The sequence below is a fragment of the Phyllostomus hastatus genome, unplaced genomic scaffold (genome assembly GCF_019186645.2).
Source record: "Phyllostomus hastatus isolate PE091 unplaced genomic scaffold, TTU_PhHast_1.1 phas_scaffold_385, whole genome shotgun sequence".
Classification (NCBI taxonomy): domain Eukaryota; kingdom Metazoa; phylum Chordata; class Mammalia; order Chiroptera; family Phyllostomidae; genus Phyllostomus; species Phyllostomus hastatus.
In genome coordinates, this window is record NW_025334026.1 from 12380819 (window position 1) to 12401497 (window position 20679).

The following is a 20679-nucleotide window of genomic DNA, read 5'->3' on the forward strand; positions in this document are numbered from 1 at the left end:
CAGAGCCAGATGGGCTGCAGACTGTGTGGCTGCATTTATGTGACATTCTGGAAAATGCTATAGAGACAGAAAACAGACCAGTGGTTGCCAGGGGCTGGCTGGAAATGGGCTGGAGGGAATCTTGGGGAGACAGAATGCTCTCTGCCCTGGCGGGGCCGGGCCATGTGAGTGTGTGCGCTGGCAGGCTCTGGGACGCCGCACCGCAGGTGCGGACACATCCCTGGCTGTCCATTGTCCCTCCTCAACATATGTAATAGCTGGGTGAGCCCCTCCTACCTTCTGGCCTGAGGCTGGATGCCAGGACCTGAGACCCTGAACATCTGGCACCTGTGCAAGTTCCTCACTGGCTGGTAGACTGATAGGCAGATGGACAGATGGACAAAGACCACCCCCTTTTACGGTGGTTCTATCAGTAGCCAGAAAATGTACTTTGAGCCACCACCAGACCCCAGCCTGGCCCCACTGCAGCCTCCAGGAGGGAAGCAGCCTGAAGGGTCTCCTCCAGCCACGGGCCCAGGAAGGACAAGAGCCTAGCAGCTGCAGCTCACAGCTCCCCACCCTGCCCAACCACAGCCTGGTGGAGAGCCTGAGAGAGGCCCCGGACCCCAGCCCAGATCCTTCACCTCTGGCTCCCCAGCCTGTCTCTACTCCAGACCTGCCCAGGGGTGGCCCACGTACACACTAGCAGCTGTGCAATCCTCACCATGCAACTCCGAGCCCCCCAAACCACAGCACCACCTTGGGGCTCTGGCAGGAAGGAGTGGAAGGGGGTGGTATTATCTCCATGTTACATATGAGCACACGCCTGGACTGGGGAGGAGGGGATGTGGGCCATGGGACCCCACCCTGCCTCACTTCCTGGCCGAGCTCCCCCGACATCCTAGAGGCCTCAGTGTAGCACAGGCGCAGGGTGGGGGGTGCGGGCCAGGGGTCCTGGCAGCATGGCGGCAGGGGCGGGGCAGGTGGAGAGTGGTAATCCCAGCATCCACAAGGCTGTACTCACCTGGCCTCCCACCAAAAAAGACAACCCCTCAAACCCTCCATGACCAGGGGCTCCAGAGGTCCAGAGGCAGGATCTCCAAACCCAGAAGGCGGGCATCAGAGAAACACCCTCCCAGTGCTCAGGCTCTGCAGAACTTGCCTGCAGATCCTGGTTAGGTTCCTGACAGTGTTCCCGGCAACTTCCCTCCTCCCAACATCTCCTAGCGGGGTGTATGGACCACGTGGCACAGAGGACAAACCAGGGCCGCCCAGACCGGGGACCCTGAGCCCCTACCCCTCCGAGCCTTACAGGAGATCTGGACCTTGGGCCACAGACTACGGAATGTCTGGCCAAGGAAATAAGAGTCAAAGCTGCTGGATTCAAACTCACTCTAGACTGTCCCCAAAGCCTTGACCCCCAGCTGCCCGTCCCAACCACACTCAGTGCCTCCCCCACCCTCACAGTCTCACTGCCCTGAGGCCAAAGCTATAGGGTGGCCAAATTAACACAGGACCCTGGCTCAGTCTGACCTTTGGATAAACAATGAGTAAGTTTTTAGTGTAAATTAAGCCCCCAGTACCATGTTATCCATTGCTTATCTGAAATCCAAATTTAACTGGGCATCCCTATTTTTATTGGCTAAATTTGGCACCCCAAAGCAGGTGGTCCTGAAGGAGGGAGACAGGTGGGCACGCAAATAGCTCCGGGTCAGCCAGGCGGAGCTCCAGCCCAAGAGGAAGGGTATTTGGAAGGGGAATTCTGCTCTTTGCCTGAAACATCCCCACTGGTCACTCCAAGCCGGGAATGGACAAGTACAGCCTCACCGGCTCCTTCAGGAAATCTAACTCAGAGAACAAGGGCTCAGCCCCCGGCACCACCCGCTCCCACAGGCCCTGAGCCTCTTCACTACTGGCACCCACAGCACCAAGTCTGACGTGACAAAGTACCAACCCCACGAGCATTAGGATCATAGGCAGTGCCAGCCAGACATCCCTGCAAGTGAGGAAACTGGGTGCCCAGCGAAGGGCTGGCTCCCTGAGACCCACCTGAAGCCCCCAACACCTCCACACCACCGAGGGGGTGACACGTCCCTGTCTTAGGACCAGGTTCACCTCCTCCTTCTCCCATGCAGACCAGCCCTGCCCACCACTCCACCCCTGCTGATGAATTCCTGCTGGGAATTCCCTTCCGGTCTCAAAGGCCATGGCTCCTGGGCCCCACATCCTCCAGAGAGGTCCTGAGCCCTTAGCACCAGGCCCTGCTCCAATCTCTGGCATCTGCAGGTCTTGTTCCCGCTACCCCGAGGCCAAACCCTGAGGCTCTGCCGGCTCCATGGTGCTCAGCACAGGTTGCTGGCTTGTTCTAAAGAACTTGTCCCTGGCTGCCCAGTAGCAGAGAGAGGTGCCCAGGAATGGCCGAGAGTCAGAGGACTGAGAGAAGCAGACGGATGGCACTTGGGGAACAAAGCCACAGGCTCAGGTTCGGGGGATGACACAAACTGTGGCAAAGGGGAAAGAGGGGGCCCCTGGTAGGATGGGGGGCGGGAAGCTCAGGAAAAGAACCTGCGATCCCTACCACTGTGGGGAACCTGTCCCAGAAACGGGAATTTGGGAACAGCAGAAGAGAGGCTGCTTAGCAACGTGGGCCAAGGTTCGGGAGCAGGACTCCCCTCACCCATGCCCTCAAGCAGCCATTCAACAAGTATCGGCACCAGTCTTGCAGCACCAAGGAACCGAAAGCAAGCCTCTGTCCCTGCTCTGCCCCTAAGGCAACTGAGGAGACACAGCTGTGTAACTTTTGAGACCAATGTTGGGACAGAGACAGGACAGAGAGGCAGTAGCACTTTGGCTAGCCCTGGGGACATGACAGCTAGGAAGAAGACTAATTTTACAACCCCTGCCCTCCCTCAACCCCTAGCTAGGCAAGGTCACTGAAGAAGCCCTTATCTCCCTTAAGGGAAGCTTAGGAAGAACCTTCTGGGTAAGAGAATGGTATGTGCAAAGAACACTCAAGAAAACTGCAGGATTCGGTGAGTGGGCAAAGGACGCCTCGGGTGGACAGAGGAGATGAACCAGAACTGAGAGTGAGGATGGAACAGGATACGCGGTCTGCGGTTCAAGGACACACTTTTAGGACATGAACACCCCAAACCGTCACCCACCACGTCACCCTGAGGTCCTCACCTGGGGTCTCTGACAACTGGCCCTCTACCAAACTGTGGCCACCCTGGATGCCAGAGACAGGAGAGCTGTAAGAACAGCTGGCTCTGAGCCCCTATGTTCATGTCTGCCTTCCCAACTATTTCCAAGCACCAAGCACTACCTGCCACTGCGTCGGGGGCTAGCTCGGCTCTGGGAGACTGCCTGAAATGAACACATAAAAAGTATCTGATTAGCACAGTGCAATAAATGTCCCTTCCTCCAGCATCTAAAGAACAGTCCTCTTAAGTAGGTTAAGGGCACCTCTACAACGCTGTCTTCAAGACCCAGTTTTGCAACCTTCGGCTCCAAATCGCCCACATTTTGGACGAGTGACCACAGAGTTCCAAACTCTTCCTTATATCTTCCGGCGAGGCCCTCTAGGACCCTCTGAGTCAGAGCTGAGACTTTCTAGGTCACCCTCAGGGCAGGCTCCAAGCTGGGGTGTGGTCTTAAGCCTCTCACATCCCAAAAGCAGGCTGGGGGTTCTGACATCCCAGGGTCTGTTCCTTAAGCCCTGGTCCCTCTTGAGAGAGGTCAGAGTCCACCTCACACCCTCCTGAAGCCTGCACTGGGTGGCTCAGGATGGCCACCTGACTGACTCCATCCTTGCTGCCCTGTGCCCAGCCCCTCCCGGTGAGCAGCCAGCAGCCTCCCAGCCACTGCCTCCTGCTCCGGTATTAAAGATAATCAATACCGGTGCCCTTTCCCTCTGGGAATGACACTGCTGAAACAATCGGGTTGCTCTGAGGCACCTCCCAAGGCCAATGCGAAGGAGTAAGCAGTCCTAGCCACGGGGTCACCAAATACACGGAGGAAGATGCTGACCAGAGCAGTGAGAGCAGCTTTTGACCACCCCTGCCTTCTGCAGTGAGCAGTAAGAGAAGCCCTAGCAAATGCCCACTCTTCTAGAAGCTGTCTGGATCCGCACCTCACCCTGCTGCCAGGCCCAGGCAACCCGAGGGCAGCCCCAAACCCCACATCATCAGTAGGTACCACACTCCATCCAAGGCCTGTGGTTCCCCCACAGGTCAGGCAGGGAGACCCCCTACAAGGTATGCTCCCTGATTCCAGCTGTGATGGGGACACAGGAGCCTCCCACCCCATGTCTGGTCCTGGGAATCTGGGTCACAGGGCCAGGGGTCCAGATCTCGAGCCCAGTCCAGCACCTACCAGGAGGGCAGAACTCTCAGCTGTGTGGTCCTCCTCTTCCCTGACCCAGACCAGGGCATTGTCCCTTTCCCTGGCCCCAGATGAGGCTGGAGAGCCCAGGAGAGGTACCAAGTCCATCATTCCCAGGGACTCAGGATTGGGGGTGGGCATCAAGCACCCTGTGGGCACTCCAGCCCAGCTTCCCAGCCCATCTGCAGGAACTCAGAGACTGCCCCTATAAGGGGCAACCCAACTTGCTCATCTGAACCCTTTGTGTCCCCCCTCCCTCTGCCATGCTGAGTCTCCCTTCCCAGGAATTCAGATGCCACCGTCTGGCCAGCCCCCTCCCGGGAGACTCCAACAGGAACCACCATGCTGGGGCAGTACTCGCTGTGTGGGACTCAGTCTGCAAGTGTGGGGCAGGGGCCAGGCAGGAGTCGGCCCAGCCCGAGGAAGGCAGAGGTGGGGGGAGCCGGGGCCGCAGCCTTCCCAGCCCCCTCGGCTCCCACACTGGCGCCTGACGCCTTGAGCAGCACAACTGACCTCATTCGCCAACTGCAGCAGCCTGCGGCCGCCCGCTGCCCGCCCGAGGAGCCCCCACCTCCGGAAGGGCCAGGGGTGACAGCTCCTGGCTTGCACCCCCTCCCGGCAGGTGGGGGAGGCCATCCCTCCCCTCCTCTCCCCCGGCCCAAATTATAATCCCAGTCACGTGCCTCTCAATGCACCCAAAAGCCGGACCCAGATTCTGTAACACCTTGAGGGGGAGGGGCGGGGGCCACTGGGGTGGGAGGAGAGGGGAGAAGGGCCTAGGCGCCCGCCCCCCCTCAAAAGTTTCTCCTACCTTGGAGGATCCCCAAGCGCTCCTGCCAGCGGCGCCCCGGCCCCGGCCCGCGGCCAGGACACAGCCTCCTGCCGCTGCCTCCTTAATTAATCCGGGAGAATGGGGGACGGCGCGCACGGCGGGGGCGGGCGGGCGCGGGACGCGGGCCGGGGAGGGGGCCGCGGCGGGGGCTCTCGGCCGGCCGGGGGGCTGGCGCTCGGCGGCCCCCACCCCCGGCGCGGGCTGCGGCGGAGGGCGGGGCGCGGCGCGGGGAGCGGAGCCGAGAGCGGGAGCGCGGGGAGGCTCTTTGTTCTGTAATCCCAGTAAGATTGCCAGTCATTCGCCCCGGCCCTAATCCCAGCCCCGCGCAACACCACCCTCCATTGGCTGTCATTTACATACGGGATTAGCCCGCCCGGCCCGCCCCGCGCCCAGGCCTGGGCACCGCGGGGGGAGCGCTGCTCCCCCGCCCAGATCTCCACTCCCCACGCGCGCGCCGCCCTGGCGCGCGCCGCCCCAGCGCCCGCCGCCAGGGGGGCCTGCGGGAGGGGCGTCCGCGGCCTCGGCGCCCCCTGGCTGCCCAGCGAGGCCCCTCCATCGCCGCAGCGCTGGCCAGGGCGGATTAGGAAACTGGGGCGCAGGGACCTGGTCTCAGGGTCAAGGTCATTCAGCGGGCACAGGGAGGATCCTAGGAGGAGAGTCCAGGGCCTGGAGCGACCGTAGGCCCGGCGCGTCGTCTGGGGATACTGAAGTCAGCGCAGCTGGTCACTCCAGCCTTGTCCAGGTTATCTTCCGGTGGCTTGGCCCAGGTACCTCTTTCAGTCTTTGTACCCCTGGGATGTGAAGGAAAGTGGTGACAGGTCCAAGGTCTCAACAGATCCAATTGGACATACCATGTCTCATCTTGTCTGGGCAGCCCTCCCCCTGATCCCCTGACTCAGGTTTTTGTCACCACTTTTCCCCACCATCACAGATGTCCTACCAAATCAGAGAGCACGGGTCCCATCCTCTCCAAGACCATACATGTTAACTCAGCACAAGGAGCATCCGGAGCCCTAGCTATGCAGGACACTGCCGGGAGGGTCACAAATCAGGCAGGCCCCACCCCCAGGGAGCCCCTGGTTTACATGGAGAGAGCCACATGTACATTCAGAATCGACTAGGTCCTGGCAAAACCCACAGGGGTCTACCCGTAGCACTTGGTAAAGGCTAACCTTGGCTAGGCAGGGCTCCCCTGACAAGCCCACAAACCTGTTAGCCTGAGAGCTCCTCCCAGGAAGACCATGTTGGCAATGCCCAGGCCAAGGCAGAGCCCAGAGGGGCTCCTGTGCCCATTGGATGTCTTGCCCACAAGAGGGTGTTGGCCAGAGAAGTGGGGATTAGGAATGAGCCACAGACACTCCCTCCATTCCTGCTGCCTTTTGCCCCCTTGGGGTACCTCCTCATCTCCCTCATCACCAAAAGGCCTGGGGACACTTAGAGGTATTCTGTGGTGTGGTCCCTCTCAGATCAATATCCCTACCTGCCCTGTACAATCCCTGGCATGGTAACCTGGCTGACAGGAAGAGCCATGGTCAGGAGCCTGACTGTTCAGGTTCAAATCCTGGCCCTTCCTCTCACCACTGTGACCTTGAGCAAAGCACTTCACCTCTCTGAGTCTCCATATCCCTTCCTGAGGCCTCTCAGTCAACCTTAGTGTGGCTGCAGGTTGGATAAAAGTGATGATGGCCACGTTTGTTAAGCGTCTGTCAGCTGCTGGGTATATTGCATATAAGATCTATTCCTTGCACTAAGCCTGCAAGGGGTGTCCTATTATTGGCCTCCTTTTACAGTGAGGTGAAGTGACTTGCTTAGGAACATACAGCCTGTAGGTGTCACTGCTGCAGCTGGTTCCATATCGCGCGACATCTTTCGCCTTTGACCAGTGGTCCCTCCTTCACATCCACACCTACCCAGGAGGCACTGGGAGTAAGGCCAGCCTCTGTGGGCCTGGCTGGGGAAAGTTGATCTCAGGAAGGGCTGGCTGGCTATGCTGTTGGTTTTTGGGCAAAGTGCTTCCCGGACCCCAGCTCCTAAGGCAGAGCGCCAAAAACCTCTGAAGCCAAGGGTCTAGAGGAGGTGAGGACTGGTATAGGCTCAGTACTGCCTTCTGCAGGCAGAATCCAGAGCAGCAATAATACGAGTGAACTGTGCAGGGTGGATGCCACCCTTCTGCTCTAGCCTCTCTTCCCTGTGGGAGCAGACAGCCTGACCTTCACCTTGTCCAAGCAGAGACTGGGAGCAGTGTGGTACAGCAGCAAGCTCTGGCCTGGCATGGCTAGGCCCCACTCAGCCGCATGTGACTGGGGCATGACAATGACTGGCTCCTGGTTCACTGGTTGTGTGTCCTAGGCCTCTCTGGGCCTCAGCTCCCTCATCCGTAAAATGGAGCTAAAATAGTCCTTCATAAGATTGCTGTGAGAATCAAATGATGTATAAATCAGGAAAAATGTTTCGTATAATGCCTGCTACACAGTGGGTGCTCAATGAAGGGTCATTCTCAGTGGTTTTAATTTGTTGGCTTCACCTAGGGACGAAGTCAGACTAAAAGTCTTTTCTTGAACTGCTCTTCCTGGGGAGGTAGAAATGCTAAGGACAAGGTCATGGACTTACACACTTTTGTTCTGCTCTGTTCCTTCTCCTGAGAAAGGCAGCAGTGGCTCCCTCAGCTGCAAGGAGAGTTCAGCTACTCCCCACTCTCAGGAACTTCTCCTGCCAGGCCTATGAATCACCTTTGCCCTGGCCCTACCACATGCTACCCCAGGCCTGGCCAGGCCCCCCCTCCCATGCAGGGGTGGAAACGGGCTCCTCTGGCTGCGTTCCTCCAAACAGCCTTGAAGCTACAGGACTTTTCCCATGGCAGAGCCCTTTCTATGCCCTTGTTCACTTAACCAGGTGGGCCTCGCAGTCCCCATTTCACAGATGGGGATGTAGGTCACCGGGTCATTAGCAGAAGTGCATGAGTGTGTATGTGGGTGTCCTGTTACCCCACCAGCCCAGGATGCCCAAGGCAGAAACTGGTCTCTCCCTCCTGGGCTGGTGTGCACGTTCCAGGTTCTCTGACCAGAAGCCTGGCTACCAGGGGCCCATATGGACTCAGCCCCTGCTCCCCTGGGGCTTTGTACAGACCCTGAGACCCCGACCTCCTTCATGAATACTTCCCTACAATTCTGGGCCAATTCTGGCTCCTTGTTCTTTGGAGGTAAGACTCCATAGGGGAGAGGGCAGGTAGAGGGACAGCCCAGCCATCCCCAACAAGGTTACCCTTCTCTGAACATTATGGCAAACCCAGAGGGTGCCTGGGCTGTGTTGCCCTGGGTGTGACCACAAGGAACCAAAGGTAAGGACAGAACCCCAAACCCTCAGCTTCTGGGTAAGCAGACTGCAATCCCGAGAGATGCAGGACTGACCACAGCTGCCCAGGGGTGTGAGTGGCAGGCTGGACCCCAGGACTGCCCATCCCCACCTGCCATTCCTTTGTACCATCTCTGTGGCTTTTCTTGTGTTTTTGGGAATATGGTTTTATCTGGTAATTGCTATTTACCCTTTAAAAATGAGACAAATGGCTTCTGGAATGAACAGCTATTTTCAGAGCAGCATATCTCCTATTCCATCATGGAAGCCCAAGGAAACATAAAATTCGATGTTTGGAAATAGGTTTTCAAGGCAGCATGCAGGGTCTATGAAAGAAGGGCAGACCAGGGGGCCGTAGACTCGGTCACCTGGGTGTTGCATGTCCTGAGCCCGGGCGCTCAAGTGTTGTGAAGGCTGCAGAGGAGCAGAGGGTAGGTGATGGGCTTGGCTTGGGCCCCCCTCCTCAGTCTCTGACCCAAATCTCCAACCCCCTCCCCCAGTGAAGGGCCATCCCTCAGGCCTCCTGGCATCACCTTTCATTCCCTGCCTGGGCTTCATTTTCCTGGAGCTTTGTCTCTGTGGCTTCTCCAGGCTGCTAAGGGCAGAAATCATTCCCCTCACTGGAGTACCTGATAAGCACAGTAACCTCTCAGAGTCCTCCAAGCCGTCTGGAATCCGAAAAATAAAGCCCCAGTGTTGGGACTTCAGGCAGCCTGACAAGCTGGGGCGGGGACAACTTGGACCCGGAAAGGTTTTCCTTTAGGACCCGGATGGAGCTGCAGCCCCCGCCCCCCACCCCAGGCCCTAGGGTTGGCCCTGTGGGCGGTCTGGGGCAGTGCTGGCCGAAAGCAATAGGATGTGAGAGCCACAAACACACACTTCAGGGGAAATTTTAAATCTCCCAGTAGCCATGTTAAAAAAGTAAAAAGAAACAGGTGAAGTTAATTTTAGTAATATATTTTATTTTAACTGATACATCTAAAGTATGCTCATTTCAACATGTAGCATTTTTAAAAATGGAAGTATTTTATATTTTTCCCCTTGTCCTAGGCCTTTGCAATTCAGTGTCTGTTTTACACTCACAACACATCTCAGTTTGGAAGAGACAGACCTCACTACGTGACCAGCGGCTACAGGTTGGGCAATGCAGGTCCGGGGGATACTTTTCCAACCCCTTTTATGCTGCAGAGACTTTTTCCAATAGACTCTTCACGTAGAAAGCTAGTCCATAGGCGAGAACTGCCCCTCAGAGCAGACGCTGGAAATACTAGTGATGATATAACTGGCATTTACTGAATGCTTACTCTAAGCCAGGCATGGTGCTAAACCTCTCGCATCATGCTCATTCTAGGGGAGAAATAAGCTCGGGTTGGTGCCTCAGGTTAGATAGTCGGCTTCCCGTGTCCCACATCCCGAGGACAGTGGGACTCACTGAGGCTGCCTGTGCGGCTGGTGTGCCACCCGCCCGTGGGGCCGGGGTGCCGCCCAGGTGGGAGGAGCTGAGACAAGTGGGGAACGAAGTTACCGCCTTTTTCATCACCCCCCATGAGGGGCCCCTGCGTCCCCAGCCCCAGCACCACCAGCCTCTCAAACCTGGCGGGAACCAGCAGGCTTGGTTTTCCAGCAAGGACCAGGCAGCTGCTCTACTAAGTGTATTTAGTAATAGTTATAAATTAGTGAATATTTGCAACAACTTCAGGGCCGGAAAAGGAAAAACAAGGGAAAAGCACTTCAAAGAAACTCCCCCAGACACTGTTGGCAAAAACCAAGGTTTGTGGGGAAGCGCTGGGGGACTTCCCCGCTGTGTGTGCGGCAGGGAAGGGGGGGAGAGAGGAGCCACGAAGCAGACAGGCATCTTCTCTCTGCTAGTGAGTGGAACTTAGCAGCATCTTTTGGGGGTGGTTTCTTCTCTGAGCTTCAGTTTTCTCATCTGCAGAGTGGGTTTCTATCACAGCCTAAGGCCTACAGCAAACTCAGCCCCAGCCCTGGTGAGAAGTCTGGGGCAGCGTGGACAGGGGACCCGATGTAGCCAGTAGACCAGCCAGAGCTAGGGGTCGTGTGGGAGCATCTTCCATCTCAGCTCAGGTACTGACTGTGGGGGACCTGGGCCTCAGTTTTCTCGCTTTGTGTGCTAGTAAGAGCATATGTTCAGTCCTGGCCAGGTAGCTCAGTTGGTTAAAGCATTGCCCCAAAACGCCAACATTGTGGGTTCAAAGCCCAATTGAGGCACATACGAGAATGAACGGATGAATGTGTGAATAAGTGGAGTAACAAATCAACGTTTCTTTCTCTCCCTTCTTCTTTCTAAAATCAATTTTTTTAAGTTTAAAAAAAAAAAAGAGCACAGGCCCAGACCCTTCCAGCAGATGTGTTGGTTCAGACATGAGGGGAAGGGGAGAGGCCTGGGGCTTTGCATTTTAGAACAGAGTCCCCGGCTCTTTCTGATATACATGCAAGTTTGGGGAGTTGGCCTCCATGTCTCAGAGAGCCGTTCATGCTCTGGCACGTGTGGTCCAACCACACAGCCACACAGTACCAGCCCTCAGCCACATCCCTTGTGCCATGGGGCACTCGGTGCTGGCTCCTCTGTCACTGGCTGCCAGACTGGCCCTGAGATGGTAGGGCCCGGATTCCACACCAAGCACACCCTCTGCACCCTGCGCCGTGTGCGCCCATCCCTGGACCTGGGAGCTCTGGACCAGCAGAAGGGGCCCTTGGCACTGCAGCCAGCGGGGGCACCCAGTTCAGCCTGAGGAGCGATGAGGGTTTCTGAGGCCCCACGGGAAATGGTGAACCAACTGGACTCCGGCCTCCATGCCACAGACCCATGAGTTCAGGGCCCCAGGACATGCTAAAATAGTTCTCTTCCACCCCAGGATTTTCTGGGAACCCAGGGCCCTACGGCACCCTCCTCACCCCCAGAGAAGGCTTATCACACTAGTCTTCCTTTCTCCCCCACAAGCCTTCCTCAGCCACCGCCGTCTGAGGGGCGGTCTGGCCCACGCCTCGGTCCGAGTTCTCGGTTTTGCATCAGTAAATGAAAGTGGGCCTTCACGCAGCGTCTTTGCATACTCAGTCCTTGTGGACCCAGGGCCCTGCCTGTCCCCTCCGGTCAGCCCCTCATTCCCCTCGTCCTCCAGATCTCATCCTTCCGGCCTGCACCCACCCCACAGAGACCCTGAGGAGCTCTGAGCACATGGCCTTGTTGAAATTTCACATTCGGTGAGCAATTATTTGATTCCTTTCTTACTCACCACTAAACTCTAAGCTCATGTGAGGGTAGAGGTGGTTGGGCATGGTTCTTGTGCATTTTGGTGTCCCCAGCACCCAGCCTGGCGCACAGTAGGGCTTTGTAAACATTTTCTGAATGAATGAATGAAAGAAAATAGGGCCCTGGCTGGTGCGACTCAGTGGATTGAACACTGGTTTGTGAACCAAAAGGTCACCGATTCGATTCCCAGTCAGGGCACATGTCTGGGTTGCTGGCCAGGTCCCTAGTAGGGAGGATGTGAGAGGCAATCACACATTAGTGTTTCTCTCCCTCTCTTTCTCCCTCCCTTCCCATTTTTCTAAAAATAAATAAAGTAAAAATCTTAAGAAAAGAAAATAGGATTCATCTGTCTGCCCTCAGGTGACTTGTTGGACTTTGTTTTCTCTCTACTTCTCTCCATCTGTTTGTTGCTGTTTTTTGGGGAAGCTCTCTCCAACAAAATATGTGTGTGAGTGTGATTCCATGTCCTGGTTGCTGCCTTGGCCTCTGTCCCTCCTCCGTTTTCTTTCCGTGTTTGATCCTAGCTGTCTCCCTCGGTTGTCTCTGTCTTCGTCTCTCCTTGTAAATCAGCTCCATCTTTCCTGGGATCCTTGCTGTCCTCGCTCCCTCTGTGCCTTCAGCTCCCAGCTCTCTCGGGTTTGTCATTTCTCTCTGTCTCTGGGGCTCTGTCTCTTTTGCTGGGGGTCTCCATGTCCATTGCTCTCTGTCTCTCTCTCCTCGACCTCTGTCTCTGTTGCTGCTGCTCTCTGCCTCCTCCTCCGGCTCTGTCTGCCGGAATCTTTCAAGAACAGCAAGAGGCATGTAATTGAGCTGGGGCCGTCTCCATGGTTGCAGCTGTGGAGTAACTGAAAGATCAATTTGGAATGACTGTCTCTGTAATAATTGTGCCTTAATAGTTTCTGTGAGGCAGAGTGGGGCTCTGTGTGAGGTGGCCAGGACCGCCCTGGGACCCTGGCATGAAAAGGCCACCTAGGGCCCCCAGTATCCCTGGGCAGGCTGCGGAGAGGACACTTGGCCTTGGCCAGAAACAGGAGGAGGGTGGGAGCGGGTGAGTGGGAAGGGAGGCCAGTCTCAGCCCCCCACGCCCTCCCTGAGGTATTCCTGCCTCTCTGCTCCTACCCGCTGTGCCCCACTCCTGTTTATAATTTATGCTTATGATCAGAATTATCAGGAATAATGATAACATGATTATAATTGCTGAGCTGCCTGGTTCAATTGCAGTGCTGTTGGTAAATATTATGATAGAGAGTAGCATGAGGTCACTGCCTCCCAGAGCTTGAGCGATGGCGTGGGGGATGGGAGTGCTGCACCGGTCACAGGCCCCCGCCCTTGCTTCCAGCCAGGCCCACCCAGCCCTCCTCGGAGAGCTCACCGCTCCCTCACTTCCTCATCCATTTTAACAACCAACAATCCTCCCCATGTCTAACTCAAATCATTCCTGCTTAGGCTCAGCAGTAGCCTTCAGACGGCTGTTAGGTGTGGAGGTATGTCATCTGCCGCCCCACCAACAGAGGGCACTCCAGAGCCGTGGCGTGGCTTCCACCTGGAAAGTGAGGTGACTCAGAGAGGATGGTCCTTTCACACCTGGGTTAAGTTTGACTGGTGACTCGGCCCCACAGGAGCTCAGAGGGGTCTTGGCAGAGGGCTAAGGAACAGGATAGTGCCACAACCCTAGGCACAGGTCCTGAGAGATGGGGGACATTTCTGGCACCCAAGACCCCCTTATGCCTAGGAGAAGTGAGGCTGGAGGCCCAGGGTAGCAGCAAAGATTGCAACCTGCCTTAAACATACAAGTAGCCCCTTTTAGAGAGCTCACCCAGAAAACCCAAGAACAGCGAGATATGCCCGCTGCTCCCCCCACGAACTGAGCCCCCTGAGTGCCAGTGGGACTGGGCCCTCCCCCTGCCTGTGCCCGCCAACAGCCTGGGATCACCGTCAGTCTCTGCTGCTATGAAGTCCATGCTTAGGAAAGGCTGGTGGGCTGAGTCTGTGAGGCTATGAGCAAGGACACCGAGGCGGCACTCAGGACGGGACCGCTGTCCATGGCCACCCTGTGGGTGGCAAGGGGAAGCTCAGTGCCCCTCGTTAATCTGCAGCCTCTAAGGCGCAGAGAGACTTGCCCCATTGCAGGGGGCAGCAAGTGACGGGGCGGGGTTTGCCCAGTGCCCGCTAGAGGTGACTTGGAGCCTCCCGCAGGACGAGCCAGCCAGCACGGCCCCAGCCCCTGGTGCACTGCATTATTCATAAGCCCCACATCCCCCCCGGGGTAAACATTCAGAAGGAGCGTTTCAAATCCACTTGCCTGCTCTGAAAATAAATGAGCAGAGAATGCCGGCACATGCGGAGGTGGCGGGCCCAGACTCCTCCGAGCCCTGGGAACGCTCACAGATGGCCTATTTCTGTCCCTTCACCCGGGGCTCCTGAGTGGCGGGGCCGAGACCCATGAGCTTGGCCAGCAGGGCCAAGCCTAGAGCAGGCTCTGAAGCCAGATGCCCCTCTTTGCCCACTTTTCCTGTCCCGGCCTGGGGGCAGCCCCACCCCCCACATCCCTGGTCACTGTGACTCTTGGGACCTGTTGGTTCCTGGGCAGTTGGCACAACCTGGGGATCCTCCAGGAACTAAGGAGTGGGTCAGGCCCAGAGAAGGCCTTGGATCCTGGCCAGAATGAGACAGATACACACTTAACTGGTGCTTTTATGGCCTACAAAATGAAGAAAAGAGGCACCATGCTGCTGTTTCCATCATGTGGAGGATGCCCCAGAGCCTCCCGTCTCCCCGAGCTGCCTCTGCACTTCTCCACCATCCCCGCCCCAGAGAGGCTCGCCACGCAGGAGCCCTCTCCCACATCAGCACTGATTTTTGAAAGGAAGTCAGTGCTCTGGACCAAGGTCACAGAAAATGGCCTTGGTTGCAACAGCAAGGGAACTGCCTGTCTGAAGTTCTAGAGGCGGTGTGGGTTGGTCAGGGATGGGCTGGGTGGAAGCTGCACCTTCAGGGCTGGACTGCTCGGATACGAGAGGAGACGGGAAGGTATAAAGTGTGGAAAAAGACATTCAGCGAACTCGTCTGTTCCAGCCCTGTAGGAGCCAGCAGAGCTTGTGTCCCTGTTCCCCAGGTGATGAGGGGAGCAGTATGCAGACACAGACTCACCTGCTGAACCTCCCTCCTGAATCCTTGTAACCACAGGTCCTACCCCGCACCAGTGAGCTGAGTGTGGCTGGATTTGAGCCCCCATCTGCCCCTAGGCACAAACCACCTACTCACCACGGCCCCACCTGCCAGGTTCCCCAAGGCTGAGGGCCAGGACCCTTTGAGATCTCAGAGTGGAAGTGTCCTTCAGGTGACACATGGGGACTATTCACTCCACCCCAGAGTGGGGAGGCAGGAGTTGGCTGTGCAACTGTAGGTGAGTCTCTTCCCCTCTCTGAGCCTAGGTTCCTTCATTTGTAAAGTGAGAAGAGTTATCTAGCATTCTACTGAATCTCTCATGGCTTCCTTCTAAATGGTCTAAAAGGGGCCATCTAACAGAACCAAAGGGAACCCAGAGATTAAGAGAAAGAGCGTGTTGGCCTAGTGGTTAAGAGTGCAAATCCCAGCTCTGCCCCTAGTTAGCTGTGTGTCTTTGGACAAGTAACCTCACCTCTCTGTGCATCAGTGACTTCACTCATCAGATGGGGACAAGGAGTTTGCCCACCTGAGGAGGTGCCACGGGAGCTAAGTGAGTTCCTGGGTGCAGTCTGGCGCATAGAAGGCTCCGGGGCATAGCTGCAAGGGCCCCTCTCCCCAGCCTCGGCCCCAGCCCCCTGCAGCCTGAGGGACCCTAGTGGGGATGCAGGGCAGACACCAGAGAGGACAGACACACTGACCGTCTAGACCTGCCGTGCTAGGCCTCGGTGACACCAGGCTGCCACCACAGTCAGCCCGTCATGCTCAGCACCCCAGCTCGGCATCTACCTAAAGCAGAGCTGCTTTCTGCTTGTTTTCAGAGCTCACCGCCTCTAGGCCACCAAGCCCCTGCCTCCTGGGCCCTCCTTAGAGGTGGGCCTCCACCTTTCTGCACATCTGGGTCTCCTGCCTGGGCTCCTTGTGCGCAACACCCAGCTCTGAGGAGCAGTGTGTCCAGGCCCACACCACCTGAAGCCCTGCTGGACCTGGGGCTTCCTGTCACTGTTGACAGCTGGGACTGTCCCCAGACTCCTGGTCTTTTCCAGCAAGCTGTCCCCACAAGGCCCGGACTCTGGTCTGGTTCTCTGCTCCATGCCCTGCACCCAGACACCTGAAGAAGTTCAGTAGATGTGTGCTCACTGAATGGGGGGTGGGCAGGCCTCTCTAGAGGCTGGACCTAGAGCCCTAGGGCTGCCCATCTCTGAGGTGTGGTCTTCCATGCTTGTCTTGCGATGGGGCCCCTGGGGCTGGGGCTGAGGCTTCCTGGAGCTGCTGCTCAGGTGGACACGTGCCAGGGCCAGCCAGGCACTCAGCCCCGAGGCTCCTGGGTGGATGACCCCTCCTGGGTGTCCTCAAAAGCCCCTTGTCTGCCTGCCAACATTCTGTTCACCTCTCCAGACACAGCTTTCCTGTCACTGCCCCCAGGAAGGCGTCCCCAACCTCAGGCTTGTCAGCTGCCTGTCTGGGCCCCACAGGTCCCCAAGCACTCTGCCCCTCCTCAACCTGCTTTGCAGAGAACTGGACAGAGAAGGAAGAGAATACCACACAAGACATGCCTCTCTTCCTGCCGGGCCACTGGGTGGTCCCTACCCGGGCCGGCCCTACTGTGTGCCTGCAGAACCAGAATGTGCAGCACACAGTCAGCGAGCTGGGAAAGTGTGTCCTTGACGTTCTAACGCACAAAACAGTTTCCTTCCCCCCGGGGCGTCTCTCTCGACTTCTCATGGTGGTTTCTTTTTTGTTTGTTTTGATTTGCTATTTGATGTCATGCTAAGTAAAGAAACGTGAAAAATTTTAATTATTCACATCTTGACATCTCATCCTGTACCACTTATCTTTGTATTGTTCAATGCCAGGCTGGAACGCCACTGTGAGAGCGTGTAGCTCACATGTGGAATCATCCAGTTTGCACAGTTCATACTTCGGCTTGTATGTGCCTGTGTGTTTCAGTCCCACCCCAGCCGTGGAGACACCACACAAAACCAACGTGGCCGTTTTTACCCAGCGCCCGCTACCTGTGGCCAAGGACGGGGAAGGACTGAAAGGAAAAGCGAGTACGAGTTGCCCCATCTTTCCTTTTCCTTCCGTGTCACCCTTTCGGCTGACATCAGCGAGTAACGAGCTAGTAAGGGTGTGGCAGGGCTCCCTGGTCGTCCTTTGTGTTTCCCGGAAAGCCGTTGCCTTTCTGCATTTGGCCAGGGTCAGCTTTGAAAGAAAGCAGCGCCTCTGAAGGCTCTCCAGGGCTCCCTGATAGGACGCGCTTACCTTGGACTTGCTTGGTCTTGCCCACTCCTGCCTGTCCTGGGTCCCCGGGACTCCATTCCCGGGGGGCGTCCCCAGCGCTGTGTGTCGCTATGGTGATGTGGAACAGGAACACGCATGTTCTGGGTGACCCTCTGTTCCCATTCCTTCTCATCGTCCTGCTGGTCTTCACTTAGAGAGCACACAGTCAGAGCTGAGATTACTGAGACTTTCCAAGATAGCAGCAGCAGGTGAGCATTTAACTAAGCACGGACCAGGGAGCCAGCCCTGCCGAGGGGAGCACGATTTGCTCATCTGCCTGTTTGCACACGCACCCACAGGACTACATTTTCCTGCTAGAACCCTAGGAGCCCAGCCCAGGCCTGACTGGGCCCCCCGCCCAAGGCCGGTCAAAGCCACTGTCCCCAGTATGGTCTCCCCCATTCATGGGCCCAAGCTTCAGCTTCCAGAGCCCATTTGCTTTCCGCTGTGCCCAGACCTCCTCCCTCCCACCCAGAAACCAGAAACCCGCCTCTCTACCCCTGCTGCTCACCGTCTGTGCGAACTTGGGTGGGTGCCTCCCCTCTCTGAGACTCGGCGATGCCGTTGGCTCCCTGACTCCCACTGTGAGCTTGTCACCTGCCAGGCACAGGAGCCGCTGTCGTTCTCTCTCACCCACCTCTCTGCTGCACTTGGGGACAGTGCAGGGAAATGTCAGTGCTCACGGTCACGTAGATTTCATCTCCGGGACTGGGGCAGCCTGGTCCCCTCCCAGTCTGGGGGCAGGGACGTTTATCCCACAGTGCTTTGGTTCCCTTCCCAGTTGGAGTTTCCACTGGCACAGCTGCATTTTCAGCACCGGGACTGTGTTTGTATTTAGGTCAGGCCTGCCTTTTTTTTAAAGATTTTATTTATTTATTTTTAGAGAGAGAGGAAAGGAGGGAGAAGCAAAGAGAGGGAGAGAAACATCCATGTGCAAGAGAAACTTCGATCATGCCTCTCACATGCACCCAAAACGGGACCTGGCTGACAACCCAGGCATGCATCCTAACCGGGAATTCAATGGGGAACCTTCCATTTTGTGGGATGATGCCCAGCCCACTGAGCCATACCAGTCAGGGCTAGGTCAGGCCTATTTTAATTCTGCTGGGCTGCTGCTGGGCTGAGGTGGCCTTCCGGGGCTGACACAGAAGTACTGGGTTGGCTCAACTCAGCTGAGCTGCGGAGAGTGTGAGGAAGTGGCAGAGGGGGGAGGGAGGGAGGAAGGGGTAGGTGGCTTCAGACCCCAAACTCTGGCCCATCTGAGACCCCTCCACCCTGTCCCTTCCTGGTGGAGACCCCTGACACACACTTCTCTGGAGAGGAGGGGGCATGGTCCATGTTCTACCAGCATGCAGTATGATTTTTGGCAGGTGACGCCCTCTCCTGCCTCAGTTTCCTCACCTGTGTCACTAAGGACAGCTTTGATGATGCTAGCCAGCATGTCCAGGTCCTTGTGTCCTTATGATTAAGAGCACAGGCTGGTGTCCTAGTGCTGCCACTTGCTAGTTGTGTGACTCTGTCGAGTCACAAGACCTCTCTGTGCTCAGATGTCCCCAGCTGCAAAACGGGGATAAGAATAGTGCCACTCTCAAGAGACGACTGGGAGATGACAGAAGGCATGTGAAAGTGGTCACATGGCCCCCACCTGGCGACTCGGGAACTGCTCTGCGAGAGGTAACTTGTGGTAGTGATGCTGTATTTACTGCTGGTCACCCACGCGAGGCGCCCCTCACCTGCCCGTCCCTCCTCAGCCCCGACTGAGCCATAGACGCGGGGTCCTCGTCGACATTCTGACCGCCAGGCTCCGTACCAAGCCTGAGTAAACCTACCTGCGCCTATCTCCAGATCTGGTAATTAATACCCTTGATGGTTTTTATTGGAATGAGGCAGGACCTGCACATGACTTGCTTTTTAATTAACAACCAGTCTCCATCCTCACTCCCCTCCCCTCCCCCTGATGTCCTTGAGGACAGAGTTGCCCAGGCCTGTCCAACTATGTCTAGAGGGAGGGGTGCCTGGCAGGGCACAGGGAGGTGGCCCTTGGTCATTCCTCCACATGAACCCCAGCCCTTCCCTCTGCAGATCGGAAGAGCCAGCTCTGGGTGAGGCCAGGACCAGGGAATGTCCAGACAGGGCCCCAGACTCAGGAGCAAGAAGCCCAGACCCACAGACACGCTGATGCCAGGAGCAGGCGCTACCGGAGAAGTCTCCGGAAGAGCAGAGCCAGAAACAACCAGCTCAGCCTAGACGTGCTGGGGAGGTGCCTCTGAGCTGCTGCTTGAAGGGCGACTGTAGCTGTCCTGCTGGAAAAGGGAGATGCTGCTGATCCAGGCAGCAGGAATGGCCTATGTGAAGGCTCAGAGTCGGGTGAGGCCCGACTGATCAGAACGGGTATTCCCTTAGCCAGCGCGACGGGAGCTCGCAGGACGTGCTGGGAGAGGAGGAGACCTGGCAGGATCTTCCTGTCAAGTGCTTAGACCTTCCTCCTGAGGGCAACGGGCAGCCTCACAGGTTATATACGGAGGAGCAATGTGGTCAGATCTGATTTTTAGAGTCATTGCCTGGGTGTCCAGTGTATGAAAGAGACTAGTGGGAGCAGGACGGCAGCAGGGGTCCCCGGCTGTTGGGGGCAGGGCCGATCTGACTCTGAGGCCTGGTCACCCCACCAAGGGCCCAGGAGCCTGGACCTTCTTGGGGCAAAGGGCCTGACAGCCTCCCTCCACTCCCAAAGCCACCTCCTTCCTCCTGCTATTTTTAATGTAGCATCTTGTTCAGATTCAAATGAGCATCTCCAATCTGGGCTCCTTTGCATAATTTCCCTCAATTAACATTTCCCAGATGCCAAAGAGGGCAGTACCCCCCCGCCCCACCCCTGCAACTGGGTCCCCCTCACTCTGGAGGGACCAGACTTCTCAGGAGAGGCTCACACTCCCAGCATCCTGAACGCTGGGTCCCACCCAGACAGGGACTTGTTGAGCTTGACTGAATGCTCTTGGGTGGGCCCTCTGCCTCTCGGGGCCTCAGTGTCCCCATTTTTGAAATGAGGGGGCTGGCTGCATGACTTCTAAGGAGCTCTGCTCACTCCAGGCTCAGAAACCACACACAGTCTACTTTCCTCCAAGTAAATGTGTAGAGATGATGAACCCATTTAACAGACGAGAAAACTGGGACCCAGAGCACTCGGGGCTTTGGTGGCAGAATTAGGCCGTCCTACCATCTCACCCAGTAGGGTGTCCTGAGCTCTATGGGCTCCCAGGTTATTTGGGGAGACCAGATGCCCCTGGGAAAATGATGAAAGGAAAAGTGAGGCAAGCCAGAGCCACAGCCCCCAAGAACTGGGACGGCCAGAAAGCCTTCCTTTTTGTTTCCCACGTCTCAGCACCGAGAAGTCTTTCCAGGTCTCTCGATTCCTTCA

General features: G+C 56.8%; 2 protein-coding genes across 5 annotated transcripts in view; one reads left to right on the forward strand and one right to left on the reverse strand.

Annotated features, from left to right (window-relative positions):
- Positions 1-5271, reverse strand: part of GTF2IRD1 (GTF2I repeat domain containing 1) — a 102911-nt gene extending 97640 nt beyond the window's left edge. For all 4 annotated transcript variants that reach the window (XM_045819388.1, XM_045819387.1, XM_045819386.1 and 1 more), the window contains exon 1: positions 5174-5271. The gene's annotated coding sequence lies outside the window, so the exon portion shown is untranslated. The remainder of the gene's footprint in view (positions 1-5173) is intronic.
- Position 5272: 1 nt separating this feature from the next.
- Positions 5273-19102, forward strand: LOC123806294 (translation initiation factor IF-2-like). Its single transcript, XM_045819335.1, has 4 exons — positions 5273-5466; positions 5627-5961; positions 11686-11767; positions 18812-19102. Exons 1-4 carry the CDS (start codon positions 5273-5275, stop codon positions 19023-19025), a joined length of 825 nt encoding a protein of 274 aa, XP_045675291.1. The 3' UTR covers positions 19026-19102.
- The last annotated feature ends 1577 nt before the right edge of the window (positions 19103-20679 follow it).